The sequence below is a fragment of the Papaver somniferum genome, chromosome 7 (assembly GCF_003573695.1).
Source record: "Papaver somniferum cultivar HN1 chromosome 7, ASM357369v1, whole genome shotgun sequence".
In the NCBI taxonomy this organism is placed as follows: domain Eukaryota; kingdom Viridiplantae; phylum Streptophyta; class Magnoliopsida; order Ranunculales; family Papaveraceae; genus Papaver; species Papaver somniferum.
Window position 1 is genome coordinate 188,808,249 of NC_039364.1, and position 15,843 is coordinate 188,824,091.

The 15,843-nt window shown below is 38.1% G+C and overlaps 1 protein-coding gene and 1 long non-coding RNA gene across 2 annotated transcripts; both read right to left on the bottom strand.

The window, feature by feature from the left end:
* Positions 1–986: 986 nt before the first annotated feature.
* On the bottom strand, positions 987–6,004 carry LOC113299223. Its single transcript, XR_003334748.1, has 7 exons — positions 5,692–6,004; positions 4,324–4,940; positions 3,640–4,025; positions 2,548–2,749; positions 2,211–2,353; positions 1,758–2,078; positions 987–1,254 (listed from the first exon to the last, which is right to left on the bottom strand). It is a non-coding gene; the product is annotated as an uncharacterized LOC113299223 (long non-coding RNA).
* A 2,897-nt stretch (positions 6,005–8,901) lies between these two features.
* On the bottom strand, positions 8,902–14,732 carry LOC113295704 (exo-poly-alpha-D-galacturonosidase-like). Its single transcript, XM_026544031.1, has 3 exons — positions 14,230–14,732; positions 12,825–13,156; positions 8,902–9,404 (listed from the first exon to the last, which is right to left on the bottom strand). The coding sequence occupies exons 1-3, from the start codon at positions 14,730–14,732 to the stop codon at positions 8,902–8,904; spliced, it is 1,338 nt and encodes a 445-aa protein (XP_026399816.1).
* Positions 14,733–15,843: the final 1,111 nt, after the last annotated feature.

The following is a 15,843-nucleotide window of genomic DNA, read 5'->3' on the forward strand; positions in this document are numbered from 1 at the left end:
TTCACCTCCTTTCACAGTGGTACCTCCAGATTTCACCTTAGTATTTCCCTTTGAATCAGATTTCTTATGCCTGCCTTCAATGGCGATAGCTTTTATACTTGCTTCAGAGATAGTATTTACCGAAAACATCTTCAACTCCTTCCGTATATACTCATGGATCCCGGAGATATACTTCATATAGATAACATAATCTCCCAAGTCTAAATCCAAAATCATAGCTTGATTCTGAAATTCCGAAGTATAGTCTTGTATGGTTTGGTTGTAGATTTGCTTCAAGTTATACCACTTGAACCATCTCTCCTCAAGGTAGCCAACCGGATAAAACTGTTTCCTTACAACTACCTTGAATCTTTTCCACGACAATACTCCTTACAACTGTTTGCTTATAGCCACCATCCACCGTCACCACCGACCACCACCGCCACCGACCGCCACCACCACTGTCTACCACCACCGCGCCACCACCACCACTGTCTACCACCACCGCGCCACCACCGCCTAACGCCACCGACCACCACCACGCCACCACCAGCCACCGCGCCACCATCACTATCGTGTCGCCACCACCGTCATTGCACCACCACCACTGTCACCAGCCAGCTCCACCGCTGCCGACCATCGCCAATCTCCACCAACCGACCAAACCCCCCCTCCCCACCCCACCGCCACCAGCACCGCGGCCGCCCACCACCAGCACCATCGTTCCGCCGACACCTGCCACTGCTGCCACCGACCACCTTCATCGGCACCATCACCACCACAGTAGCACCACAACCACCACTACCATCATCTCCAGAGCTAAAATTTGATGAAACCAGTTTTGGTTTCATCAACAAAATGAAAAAAACAAATACTAGTATGTTGAAACCAAAATTGATTCCAACAATAAACTACAATTTGGTTTTGTCGATAAATATGAAACGTGAAAATTTGTTTCAACATAATATTCTCGTATTACCAACAATATTGGTTTCGTCCACAAAAACTTTAAAAAAACAATAAAATTAGATGAAACCGAAACTCGTTTCAACATAAATTATCGTATGACCAACAAGATTCGTCTAATCAATAAAAAAATTAAATAAGAAAATAAAACCATAGCTCGTCTCAATATAAAATTAGCGTATCACAAATAATATTGGTTTCATCGACAAAAAGTAAAAAAAAATATTGAAAAAAATCGAAAAGCAACCAAAACTCGTTTCAACATAAATTACCGTATCACCAACGAGATTGGTTTCGTCGATATAAAATCTGGAAAAAAAAAATCACATATTAGATGAAACCAAAACTGGTTTCAACAAAAGAAATAAAATTATATCACCATCAAATTTCTAATCAACCCTTTAAAATAGTAGATATCAATCACTACAGTATGGCCAGTCGGATGGGCTGTTTATGAGATTACTACATGACAAAAAATTACGATGTGATGTGGAAATGACAACTTCTTACCAATGTGTAAACAACAACTAGACAAGCAGATGTACATCACCCTATCGCTTTTCGCTTTTCTCTTGGAAATTCAACAACTAGACAGGCAGATATACAAATATACCAGTATTTTTGTATCATCATATGAAGTAATGATCATGGGACGAGTCCGTCGATTTTATTTTTTCAGCACACTTTATGTAGTGGCCAGTGGGCGTTATTTTTTTTAACTTTACGTGCTTGGACAGTTAAAGAATATCTAACACATGACAGACACACAACAATAAAAACAGAAGCAGTAAAAATGTCGGAAAGCAACTTACCGGCGATAAGCAACAAGAACAATCCCGGCACGGTACTAAGCAATCTTCAAGAACATAGGCATAGCAAGATCAAAGTGTGGACGAGGAGGGTTACACCAACCACCATTATCACTAGCTTGTGCGAAATTCAGCGGACAGAAATTAGTAGCCGTAATCAAAATCGACGGACTGCCGGAATGACACCAATGTGGATCGTTAGCACATTTCAGCTCAAAACATGAACCAAAAAACTTAACCCCATTGTTGAATAATGATGTACTTAATGTTGTTGTTTGTACTTCATAACCTTGACTGTACAGATTTCCATATCCACTGCTCCGCCTGTTTGAAAAACCAAAAAAAACAAGCCAAAGTTAGAAATTTGCAAGAGGTTGAAGCTTTAGATGACGAGATTGGGTGATTTCATAAGTGGGTTTTGGATTTTAAAAGTGGGTTTGTGAGTTTAGTACATACCCATGGAGCCAGAGGCATCACTGCCGCCGTAGAAGGTGTCATGAGCAGATTGCCATGCGCCGCCTTGATAAAACTGTTACTAAATAAAGTGTGCTGAATTTCCAAGCTTGGAGTTGAGTAGCAATTGTTCCTCCCTGTACCATCTGATGTTGTACCCACCAATGAAGTAAGACCAAATTTTATGTGCATAATCACAATGCAAGAGAAGGTGATTCACAAATTCCTCATGAAGGTTACAGAAGGAACACATTGTATCTTGTATTTGACATCCACTTAAGTTTAAATTGTCGATAGTTGGAATTGAATTTTGAGAAGCTGACCATAGAAATAATTATACCTTTAGGGGGTCATATTATATCCATATGCAAGAGAAGGGTACTTCACTGGTATTTGGCATCTGCTCCACCAACCATTCATAACGATTTTTTGTAGAAAAGTCTGTAACTAAGTTACAATGCACAACATCTTCTGCGTCATCATTCAAAACTGGTGGCACTCCCAAAGCTTCAAACATCTCAAGTATTTCAGCAGTAGTCCGACTAAATATCACGACAAAGATTAGCAAAAATTAGATCAAACCAGGTTTGGTTTCATCATAAATAGATGAAACCAATTTTGGTTCCATCATAAATAAGATGAAACCATAATTGGTTTCGTGCAAATGTCTATTCAACTGCAAGAAAAAATACAGGAAGTATTATACATGTCCATTGATAGAAAGACGTCATTGAAATGTCATGATTGATATGACATGCCTAAATGTTATTTCGCAGAGTTCTTAAAACACTAACAGATGAAACATAGCTAAACAAAGTTCTCAACACCACAAAGTTACAAAGATGAACTTATACAAAATGAATACAACCTACCAAGTCGCTTGTGAGGCACTAATATGACGCTGATGTGCCAAAAGTGTAGATGTTGCCTACATATTTTGCTAAATGCTAGTACAAGAAACATTAGAATAGGAGTATTTTTCTAAATTCTATAGGTTAGTTGGAGTATAATATAGGTAGTTGAAGCTTTTTTCATCTCGGGTGGTTTATTTTATAAAATATATGGGTCAAGTGTTAAAACATATAAAACAAAATTAGATGAAACCAAAATTGGTTACATCATAAATGTACTTTTCAGTGTTTTATAATCGATGAAAGCTGGTCAAACTAGGGCGGTACTCTCCAATCTCTATCAGGTCCGGCATACTTGGATCTATCTTTATGTACGCAAGGAGAATTCCAACAAGGTACTATAAAGCAAAATGAAAGTTCTGTAAACTAAAAATAACAGGAAACGACATGGAGCGAGTGAACAATCTTTCGTAAACATCAAAAGTATCAAAATTAGGTGGTGCGGACTACATGCAGAAGATTTTATACATCAATTTCAACAATTTTCAAAGCATGACTACAAATAAAACAAATCAACCTACCGTTTTAGTTGCAAATCGCTCCTTCCTCATCATCATCTGTAACAACAACAACAACAACAACATGAATCATCATATAAATATCAAATCTCTTTTCCCCAAGTTGAATTTTCATCATAAAACCAGTGGTTAGTCCAAGTCCAACTGACAACGGCAGGACCAAAAGAGACAGCTGGGTTCATGGATGCTCCATAGAAATCTCCACCGGCCAAAATGTTAGCTCCAACAATGAAACCAATGGAAAGTGGTGCAATTGTTCCCAGACTTTCCTTATTTGGATCAATTGTTGTTGCATATACAGTGTATACAAGACCAAATGTCATCACTATCTCGAATACGAAAGCGTTCCACACTGTCACTCCAGATGACAATGCAAAAGCCGATGTAACCTGTAGGGGGGAAAAACCAAACATACCTCAGCTAAATTTCAACTGCACTAGCAGGAAACAAAAAACAAACAAAAAACACGTTTTAGTACCGGAAAGTCATATTAATTAACGTGACTTGACTGCAGGTCTAAGAAGGTTTGTTAGGGAACTAATAGAAACAAATCAGATACATATGAAACTAATTAGATTTTGAAGTTGTTCTAAAATGTTAGCAACGACAACAATGAATAAAAACTGCAAAATAAGCTAGTTGATTTTGAAACTTTGGTCTACTATGTAGTTTGTAGGTTTGGCTTACCTGTAACGATGAAACAATAAGTCATTAACTAAAAAATGACAAGCAGTAATTTATAGTCATGATCCATTTATTCTAAAAATGTCTCCTTCCTTCGCATCTTCTAAGTATTAGATAGAGTCAGTACATCCTTCAGAGATCATCAGGAGCCGCATTTCTTTTTTTTTTTCAAGATTCTATTGGGCATTTTCAAGCAACGCATGACCTTGAACTTGTTTCAACAGCTTCTTCTCAGTACTGAAATGTAAATAGTGAGAAACCCGATCCTTCTCCCTTTGCAAACATTCTACAACCGTCATCTCATTAGAACCTTTCCTATTATAATAATCAACCATATCGTTTAAAAACGCAGTTTCGAAATCATTCACATAGTAATCCAACTTATCTTCACCTTTTTCATTCCCAATTTCAACAAAAATCTCTAAGACATTCTTCACCAAACTCCTATCAATTTCATTTCCATGGCGTTCTTGATTAATCAATGCAATAACGGCATCTCTAACTTTCACTTTCATTTTCGCATACACGATTTCACGAAAGCAACCAAAACCAATATATTCTTCCTCACCCTGTTCATTATTCAAGCCTTTCAATAATTCTTCCTCCTCGATGATCAATTCCTACATCACAGAAACATACACATAACTATAATTTAACCAACAAAACGTGGTTTCATCGACAAAATTTCAAAAACATAATTCAAATTCAGATGAAACCATAATTAGGTTTCGTCGAATAAAAATCACAAAACTGAAACAAAATCATATAACACCACAAATATCTATTGGATATCATGTAACTAGTTAGGTACAAATTATCTAACTCTTTGAAATGGCATCATTGGTGTATTATAGTTAAAATTAACATGTGTTGTTCTTCCAAACTAACAATATTTTAACTTGCAACATACTTGTCAATTTCCAGTACCAAAAAACTACCAAAAATTAACCTACTAAATGATTATAATCCCTCTTACGAATAAATGGAACTCCATAGTCAATTCCTGCATCACAAAAATTAAAGGAAGACCTTCGATATTTGCATATACATCTCGAAGTATGAAAGTTCCTTTCTTGTTAAAAATCTTAGTTAAAGGAAGACCAAACAACATTCACATCAAGGTTAACAAAATGACTATTTCAATTTACCTTGTTTTGTATCAGGATCATTAATTATAAACGAAAAAAACGAAGATCAAGTTTAATCTCCATCATTATTCAATACCCTAGATTTAATTCATCAAATCAACAAACCAATTAAAATTTGTAACCAATTTTTTTGAAATTCAACTTTAAAATAGATAGATTGAGAAGAAAAATTACATTAATATTAGGTTAAAAATCAGATCTCTAGATTCAGTTTAATTTTTACCTTTTTTTTCCCTAATTCGCATACTCAATCTGTATTTTATATTCGTTGAGTAAAAGGAGGAGGTGTTGTCATTGGTGATGGCGAAAAGGAGATGGAGGATCAGGATATTATCGTCGATTTGGTGGTGGTGCATAAGGAAGAAGAGGAAGTGTTGCTAGTAGTTGGAGAAGAGGAGGCGCTGGAAAAAAGAAATGAGATAAGAAGATGAGGGGACGACAGAAAATAAGAAGAAATAAACTGTGGGAAGGCTGGTATGAAATTATTAGAAAACTTGAATGATCTAATTTAAACTTTAAAAAAAAATTGGGGTTTTTGTATCAGTTTTGGGGGAAATGGAGTTCTTGTAACTCTCAACATATGGGTGGAGTTTTGGTAACTCAAATAGTATCACCTTGGTTTTTTATAACTTAATATGAATAACGAATCTTGATTGAAAGAGGAAACCCAAATAATAATAAGATAAAAAGGAAAAAGGAGCAGGGGACTGGCAAAAAACGGCGCATGATTAGCGGTCGTCCGTGTGGGACCTACCTCACGGTTTTTATTATTTTATTAATATCATTATTATTTTCTCCCTCTTCTTTTTCCTTGTTCGATTGAACTCCTATATCTTTGTTTTTCCATGTTTTTGGATGCTCATTTGAGCACTATTACTAAACACACCTGTGCCTTTTACTCGGGGGTGACATGCCCTAAGATGAATAATTCATTACATAAGGCTGCACAAGAACCGAACCAGAACCGGAGAACCGCACCAGAACCGGCAAATCGGGACCAGAACCGTGCCGGAACCGGAAAAGGAGAGACAAGTACCGGGAATAATATATGAGAACCGGTGTAGACCGGTACAGGTATTGGGTATAGAGAAGTACCGGCTTTTACCGGCCTGAAATTCCCGGTTAATAAGAGACGTTGATTATAGTTAAATAAATCAATCTCAACCATCCGTTTTAGGTTTGGTATAAGAGATAAGTGAAAAATTCGATCTGCTTCTCATTATTATTTTTTCACTTTCAGTTTCTTCTTCACTGCGGCTTCAAACTTCATCTTCTTCACTTCTACTAAAGAGTGAAGATTATTCTTCATTTCTTCTTTCTGCATTTTCTTCTCTTTTCACTTCTTCTTTTCTGTCCTTCTTCTTCATCTGGTTTAGGGTTTTAAGCACCTATCTTTCAATTTCAATTAGGGTTTTAACCAATTGAAGAAAAACAGTCACGGTAAAGCATTCATCTAATTTTGGGGTTTATTTGAAACCGATTTAGGGTTTATTCGATATCAATTTATGTTCTATTAAAGGAAATCGATTAGAGATCTGGATAATGATTATTTGTTTCTTTTTCTTCGTTGACTTTAGAAACTAATTGCATGTTTGATTTAGGGTTTGATTCATAAGGAAAGGAGGAAAGAAATGGATGTTGGTATAGTGCAGATGCAGTTCTTGAAGATGGTTGTTGGATTTGGTAGTTCAATCATGTTTATATCTATGTTCAATCAAATAATCTTATGATGTATCCTTGTTGACATAATTATCAATTTATTGTGAATCAATTGATATTTTTCTGGATGTTTTATGAAGTAGCTTCTTAGAACCATTAATTGAATTTGTAGGGATTTGGTAACATGGGTTCTCTGATCTTTGGGTTTCCCTGAAAATGGTTAAATTTTGTGAATTTTAATGAATTGAATTTGTGGGTTTATTTCATCAGAGGATTGATTGTTGTTAATTGATAAGGGTAATAAGTAAAAACCTGGTACCGGACTGGAACTGGACTTGTCTTACCGGGACATGTACAGGTACATGTACATGTACTCACAATAGAGAACCAGTGAACATGAGGTACAGGTACCGGGTTTTTAAGAAACCCGGATTGTACCGACCCTTGTGCAACCCTAATTACTAATCCATGGGATTCAGCTGGGAAAAGCCATAAATTGAAGTAGATGAATATCAGAGTGAATTAGTATATTTCTTTTAGAAATTCATCCGAAGAATTTAACAGTAGAAGAAATTAGTTAAATGTTTTACACTAGCAGTAATTAGTATATTCAGATAGTCGAGATATGAGATAGCTAACACGGTGATGGAAATTGAATAAACACCCCTCCTTTTCATGGACTTCACAAATACCTTAATCCATCAATAATTATACCTCTCATATTCTAAAACGTAATTCATTTAATTTTGAATCCTATAAATAAATATTTAGATAAAAAAATTCATATCATTTATTATATCACATGTTGTGGTGGTGGTGACGACGACGGTGGAGGTGGTGGTGACACCAGATTTTGTATCAACTTGTGGTGGTGACACCGGATTTTGTGTCAACTTGGGTTGTTGACACCCTACTCTAAACCTATCTAATATGCCCAACATCATACTATTTTATTTACTTATTTATTATAATAATTAAAGCATAAGAAAAGAACAACATGCAAAGAGCAAAATAACAAGAAGTTAGTTGGAAGCCTGGAAACAAGCTGGCTCCGACCCCCTTCTGATTGACAAACACATAACCTATGAAAAAGAAATTACCACCCTTAGGTGTACCTTCATGCCTAGTAGAATAGTTATGGAAACGCTTCAAGAGGTCGACTGCATCTTCACTGAGCTCCCCCAAAGTGGAGGAGGAAAGCACACCAAAACGATATCCCTGACTCACATATCGGTCAAAATACTTGGTGCACTTACGAATCACAGCCTGATCCACAATAAGGCCTGGACGGAAGGAACGAACTACATCATATTCGTTCTGATTATTTATAGGAATTCATCAGGATGAATTAGCACTAAATTAACGCCTTGTACTAGCAGACAACCTGTCTAGAAGCGATTAATTGATTCAGACATGAGATGGCAACATCATGTTTGTTCTGAATATAATTCTGGAAATGGTTATAGCACCAAACATCTTTCAAATGTCTTTCGAACATGGAAAGGAATACTGAAAGCTCTTGAGCAAGAGGCTCTGATATTTCCGTCATGTATCATTGTTTTGACAAGATTATAGAACTGCAATTCACTTCTCTTGCAGAACACGAAGACATAATATCTCTCATGCTTCTGATGTGGTCAAAAATACTTAATTCTGGATATAATTTTATGAATCTAACCTTCGTCAAAAATCCACCATCAACGACAAGTCTTCACTTCAGAGGCAAAATAATTATTTATTATTAAAGGAATAATAAGAATCAGTGAAAATAATGTTATAGTGATTTCTGGGAGAGGCTCATCAGAGCTGAATTGAAACCAAGTATAGATATGTTGTTCACCGTTGATGGACTGAAGTCCAAAGTGTTATTCCATCCTTTTAGGTAACCATTTGACCATTTCATGTTCATATTTTCAATCTGTAATCCATCAACATGATCCATTATAATATCAGCTGAACTGTGATTTACAAGACCCTGGCAACCCGGTCGATAATCAACTAACCCATCGGCAAAATCGGACCATCTACTATAAGTAAGATTCACATTGATGAAATTCAAGTTGCTTAGAACACCTTCACTTGAACCAGATAAAAAGACTCCATTTTCTGAACTCACAGATATGTTGATGAACTGTACATTAGAGATTATACCAACTTTTGAATAGGAGTAACGTGGGCAAGTTGTTATGTAGATTGGCTCTGCTCTGCCCCACCACGATGGATCATAATACCGCGTGTTGATATTTATGTTAGAAAAAGTGATATCGCTGGCGTTTCCTGCATGAAGTTGACGGTGAGTTCATGACAATGTAAGATAATAAAAAAAAACATAAAGTGGTGTGAAACACCAAGGGAGCATAAGAGAGTGAGGGTAACAATTTACTACACTCAGCGTAACAAAATAACGGAGTCAACAAAGGTTTCATGCTTATGTAACCCTTCGCTTCATCTCAACTTTTACCATAATAATCGAGGACCCAACTGCCATGATCTGACGAGCATGGTCGCAACTTCCAGGTTTTGGGGTCTCAATAAGCTAATTCTTAAAGGAAGTTACCTATAAAATAACGGAACTCTAGAGGGCATGCAACATTCTTGTACAGAGGTCGCTTAGGGTGTCAGTCTGATGTTTTACTGTTAGATTTTGTAAAACACATATATCAAAATAGTTTCGTAGTTTCATTCCTTCATTCAATCTGCCTCTTATACAAGATATACAACCCTAGAGTTCGACCTTACAATGGACTGTCCATAACAGTTGAATCATTGGACTGTCCATCACAGTGGAATCATTGGACTGTCCATAACAGTGGTGATAACTGTGAACTGAGACTGTGAAGATGGGTCTTGGGTCTCAAACTGAGACTGTGAAGATGGGTCTCAATCCAAGAGTCTCGAGCCCATAAATATAACTCTCCTAATACCCTCCCTCAAGACGGAGCATGGAGGTCACACATGCCCATCTTGGACATAAGAAACTGAAACTGAGCTTTCCCTAAAGATTTAGTAAAAATGTCCGCCAATTGCACTGTTGTAGGAGTGTAAGAAGGCGTAATAAGCTTCTGCACGATAGCATCTCTAACCAGATGACAATCAACTTCAATATGCTTTGTTCGTTCATGAAAAACTGGATTCTGAGCAATATACAAAGCCGATTGACTATCACAGAGAAGACGCATTCCATGTGGATGATGAACTCCCAAATCACCCAGTAATTTTTTCAACCATTTTAATTCACACGTCGCCGCTGCCATAGATCTATATTCCGCTTCAGCTGACGAACGAGAAACAGTATGTTGCTTCTTAGTTTTCCAGGATATTGGAGAATACCCAAGAAGAACAAACCAACCCGTCAACGAGCGTCTAGTTAAGGGACAACCAGCCCAATCAGAGTCACACCATCCTTTCAAATTAAGGCCACTATCAGAGCGCAACAGAATTCCTTGCCCAGGATTCTTCTTCAAATATCGAACCACACGAAGAGCCGCTTCCCAATGTGCTATTCTCGGCAGTTGCATGAATTGAGACAAAATATGAACAGAATATACTAGGTCTGGCCGAGTCACGGACAAATAGATTAAACGCCCAATCAATCTTCGATATTTTTCCACATCCGTGAACAAATCTCCTTTGTCCAAAGAAAGACGGTGATTAGTTTCCATTGGAAATTCTGCAGGTTTTGCACCTAATAAACCTGCTTCCATGATGATATCCAACGCATATTTGCGTTGACACATATAAAAACCTTGTGCACTCCGTGCCACCTCCAAACCCAGAAAATACTTCAACTTTCCCAAATCTTTCATCTTGAAGCATTGTCCCAAGTAACGTTTGAATTGATCAAGCGCAACCAAATCATTACCCGCAACAATCAAATCATCCACATAGACCAAAACATTAAGTTGGGTTTTTTCCTTAGTCATGATAAAAAGAGAATAATCAGAATATGATTGCCGAAACCCATAATTCTTCAAAGCTGCAGACAATTTTGCAAACCAACACCGAGGAGCCTGCTTTAAACCATATAAAGATTTTTTTCATCCTACACACCATATTAGACTTACCTTGAGAAAATCCAGGTGGTATTTTCATATACACTTCTTCTTCCAAGTCTCCATGAAGAAATGCATTATGTACATCCATCTGATGTACTTCCCAATTCTTAATTGCTGCCACAGCTAGGAAAGTCCGCACTGTCGTCATTTTCGCCACTGGTGCAAATGTCTCATTGTAATCCAACCCTTCTACTTGATGATTCCCAAAGATCACCAGTCTAGCTTTGAGCCGCACCAACTGTCCATTCTCATCATACTTCTCTGTGTAAATCCATTTACTACCAAGAGCTTTCTTTCCCGGCGGTAATTCTTCTAATTCCCATGTTCCTTGTTCTTCCAAAGCTCGTATTTCTTCTGCCATTGCCTTACGCCATCCTGGATACTTCATGGCTTCTTTGAAATTTTTAGGCGCAGACCCAGCAGTAATTGCTGCAAGAAACTTTTTATGAACTGTAGAGAATTTATCACAACTAACATAATATGTCAAAGGATACGGCGTACCTGAGGATGACGATTGTGGAGAGTGAGCATGAGATGGACTATTTTGTCGTACAGTGTGCGTTACAAAACCTTTGAGCCTACTAGACGGAATCTTCTGTCTCCTTCCTTTACCCATACTAGCGTCCGTCACTTCCTTCGAGACCACAAGGTTCTCAGTAATATATTCTGGGTTCTCAGTATTATCTCCAGGGTTCTCAGTAATGTCTTCCGGGTTCTCAGTAATGTTTTCTGGGTTCGCAGTAATACCTTCCTGGTTCCCAGTAATATATTCTGGGTTCGCAGTATTGTCTTCTGGGTTCTCAGTAATGTATATTGGGTTCTCAGTAATATCTTCTGGGTTCTCTTGCTGCACTATTTCTTCATCATCACTCCAACACACGTCATTATTAGACTGAACTGTCTCAGTTGGCTGATCAGGTACCCTAGATATGTAAGGAAACTGATGTTCATGAAACTCTACATCCCTTGAAACTAAAAATTGTCTCTTGTCTAAGTCATATAATTGCCATGCCTTCTTCCCAAAAGGATAACCCAGAAAGACGCACCTTCTTCCTCGACTTGCAAACTTATCCCCTTTATTACTTTGATCATGTGCATAACACAAGCAACCAAATACTTTCAACTGACTATATGGTGCCGGTTTTGTAAAACACATATATCAAAATAGTTTCGTAGTTTCATTCCTTCATTCAATCTGCCTCTTATACAAGATATACAACCCTAGAGTTCGACCTTACAATGGACTGTCCATAACAGTTGAATCATTGGACTGTCCATCACAGTGGAATCATTGGACTGTCCATAACAGTGGTGATAACTGTGAACTGAGACTGTGAAGATGGGTCTTGGGTCTCAAACTGAGACTGTGAAGATGGGTCTCAATCCAAGAGTCTCGAGCCCATAAATATAACTCTCCTAATATTGACCAACACATGTAGAATTTGGTCTCACCATCCAGCCTAGCCTATAAAGCTTGAGCATATGGGAATAACGTGGAGGTAGTCACTCAAAGTTTTGTTATACCTATGAATAGTATAATTACACACAGCTAAGGAGTTGGAAAGCAAGAGCCAAAAAAATTATAAAACAACTGCTCTATCAAATAAACCTTTCAAGAAAAATTATGTGATAATTGTCATACCTCCATCGCGTAACTGCAAAGCTAGCCCTCGGTGAGAATCGACGATGGTGATATTGTCAAACAAAAGACCTTTAAAATCGTACCAACTAGCACTCCCGAGTTTGATGGCAGAGGATTTTGTCCGGATCCAGGAGTTTGACACAGTTAAGTTATGCACGGGACCTGTGGATGTTTTAGGACAGATAGCATCGTCTCCTGTGTTGATGATGCATCTCGTAATTACTGTATTATTAGAATCCTCAATATCTATCCCGTCGTTGTTTGGAGTATTAAAATCACCAAAAATAGATAGGCCGTCAATTGATGTATTGTCGCATCTCACAATGTGCAAACTGTAGACGAATAAGGAACACAATAGATAATAAAAAATCATGCTGTTGCAGTGCCAAATAGAACACAACTACAATGTGGTCATTTTTGCCAAACTTTGGCAATCATTCCTTTTTCAGGGTTTCTGGGTATTGTACATTTTGCTTTCTACTCTGAAGAGAAAATATTGACATTTATGGATGCTAAGATCAGATAGCATAATACGAGTGAACCTACATATGTAGATAAATGAGGAACACAGTAGACAATAAACATCCATGCGGTAGTAGTGCCGAATAGAACACAACTATAGTGAGGTCATTTTTGCCGAATTTTGGCAATCAGTCTTTTGTCAGGGTTTCCAATATTGTACACTTGTTTTCTACACTGAATATTGACATTTATGGGTGTTAAGATCAGATAACATAATACGAGTCAATATAAGCATGATGAACTGTGATATAACCCTGGTCCCTGACTGATAACAAAAACCTTATTTAAAGAACTCCCTTTTGTTCCCTTTTCCTGCATCTCTGTTTGCGATTAATATGAAAAAATATTATATTTGCGACTAATATGAAGAAATATTATCATGTAGCTTAAAGTTTTTTTTTTATTGCATAGAAAGCGTGCAACATATACAACATTCAGAGGCCTGTGCTTCCAGTGCGAGATAAACCGAAAATTCCTTAGACAAGTTGCATTTTCGGTTTATCTCGCACTGGAACCACAGGCCTCTGACCATAATATGGAACAGGCATTACATTTCTTGTAGGGCCATTGGACAAGTTGCAATATCTACCTAATTGTTTTCATGTAGTACGGGCAACACTAACATATTTCTACCAACAACATCTATCCTGCCCAATGAAAGTATGCAGTAAACCCATGTGTATGTAGTGAATCAGGAAAACGAAAAACACAAAATTTTACAAACAAGCTCACCATCTTGGTTCCCATATATAATCTAGTAACATAGTACTATAGTAGTAGTTCCTGACAGTATGAATGTACCATGGACCTAATTAATTCTTTTAGAAATTGGCATTATTAGCAAGCATCAACAGAGAAATATCAAGAAGTGAGTACTACGCACCACCAGTAAGCAGGTTGTGTAAAGAGGACATCTGAAACTCCAACATTTGTGCAGTCAAGGAAACCAACGAGCCTAGGCCTGCATTCATCACCAAAACAAGCTCCGGTAGCATTCCAACTGACCATAATATTCTTCCTTTCGTTTATCTTCTCCACAAATTTTGGTCCTTGACCGTCAATTATTCCTTGACCCATGATCCCAACATCTGTGGCACTCTCTGCCAACACAACATACCATCTATGTGATTCTAAAGGATAATCACTCAGTTTCGTGCCTCCTAAAATGGTAGCATTTTTCTGGAGATCCAGCATCACCCCTGATTTCAAGTAAATTATTGCTGTTAAATAATTCCCAATTGGGAATTTAACACGTCCACCACCCGTGGCATGGCAAGCATCTATTGCTGCTTGAATATGTGGTGTATCGTAGCGTATGGGTGAAAACCATTCCTGCTGATTGATGTGCACGTTAAGTTTCGTACTTTGTAATTTTGTAATTTTCATGTGCAATATAGCTAATCACTTCGTACTTTCGTAATAATTGATGTGCACGTTAAGTTTTCCTCTTTGTAGGTGTTTATGGGTGAAAACCATTCCTGCTGATTTCGGTAATTTCGCGTGAGTGTGGGTGAGAAACGAATCTAAACCCAAAACAATGTACTGTAAGGGAGTACTTTAGATTCGAGAGATCAATCTGTACAAGTCTGGCCTAAACCAAGAAATGACCGTTCCAGAATTGCTTCGGACACAAAGTGAAGGAGAAGGGTTGGTTTTGGGGAGGGAAGCGAAGAGAGTGTTGAGACCAGAATGGTTCTGGAAGAGTAGTTGTTCGACTTGTATCAGAAAGTGAAAGCTAACATATGGGAAATCTAACAAATGTTTTCTGAGTGTTGTATGCTCCTGACCAGAACTTGTTGTTCGGTGGAAATAGGTAATGCCTATTTCTACAAGTCGAAGTGAAACGTATTCTGGTCTCATTAAGAAATGGAAAGCGGGTGAGTAAACGGGAGGAGGTGGTAACCGGCAACGCCTGGAATTGATGTTCCATAAAAGAAAGCGTTTCACCATTACTCCCTGTATTTACTAACCGCCTCATCCTTATGACACTTTCTTATAACGGGCATAGTGTACGCCACACGCTATAAACCGCCAAACCAATACCCAATGAGCATCCCCCAGTTTGTGACATGCGTTGATGTCTCGAGTGTTTTCGTGGAAAACATGAAGCATGTTGTTGTTGTCTGGAAAGTTGAACTTGGGAGACTTGATGGCTCGGTGGTGACCTTCGACGGTCGAGATTTTGCATCTTAAGAGGAAAGGTAGTCGTTGATCGTCGCACGCCTTCGTTTTGGCAGCCACATAGAGAAGGCCGGTATGGTGCGGCAAGGTGGTTGGCATGCCATTGGCACATGTGGCATGGCATGCCTTGGCGCGGTTTGGCGTGGCCAAAGGTTAGCACGCGTCGTCTAGCAACCTTGGACGGCTAGGATTCGCATCTAGGATAGAAGGGTGGCCGTTGATCGTCGCACGCCTTTGTTTTGGTAGCCGCATAGAGAAGGACGGCATGGTATGGCGCGACAAGGTGGTTGGCATGCGATTGGCACATGTGGCATGG

Excerpts from the sequence above, each read along its gene's own strand:
- LOC113295704 (XM_026544031.1), bottom strand. The coding sequence starts at position 14,732 with ATGAAAATTACAAAATTACAAAGTACGAAACTTAACGTGCACATCAAT. Across the intron at positions 13,157-14,229 it reads ACACAACCTGCTTACTGGTG|TTTGCACATTGTGAGATGCG; the intron begins GTGCGTAGTACT and ends ATTCGTCTACAG. Across the intron at positions 9,405-12,824 it reads TTTGCAGTTACGCGATGGAG|GAAACGCCAGCGATATCACT; the intron begins GTATGACAATTA and ends AACTTCATGCAG.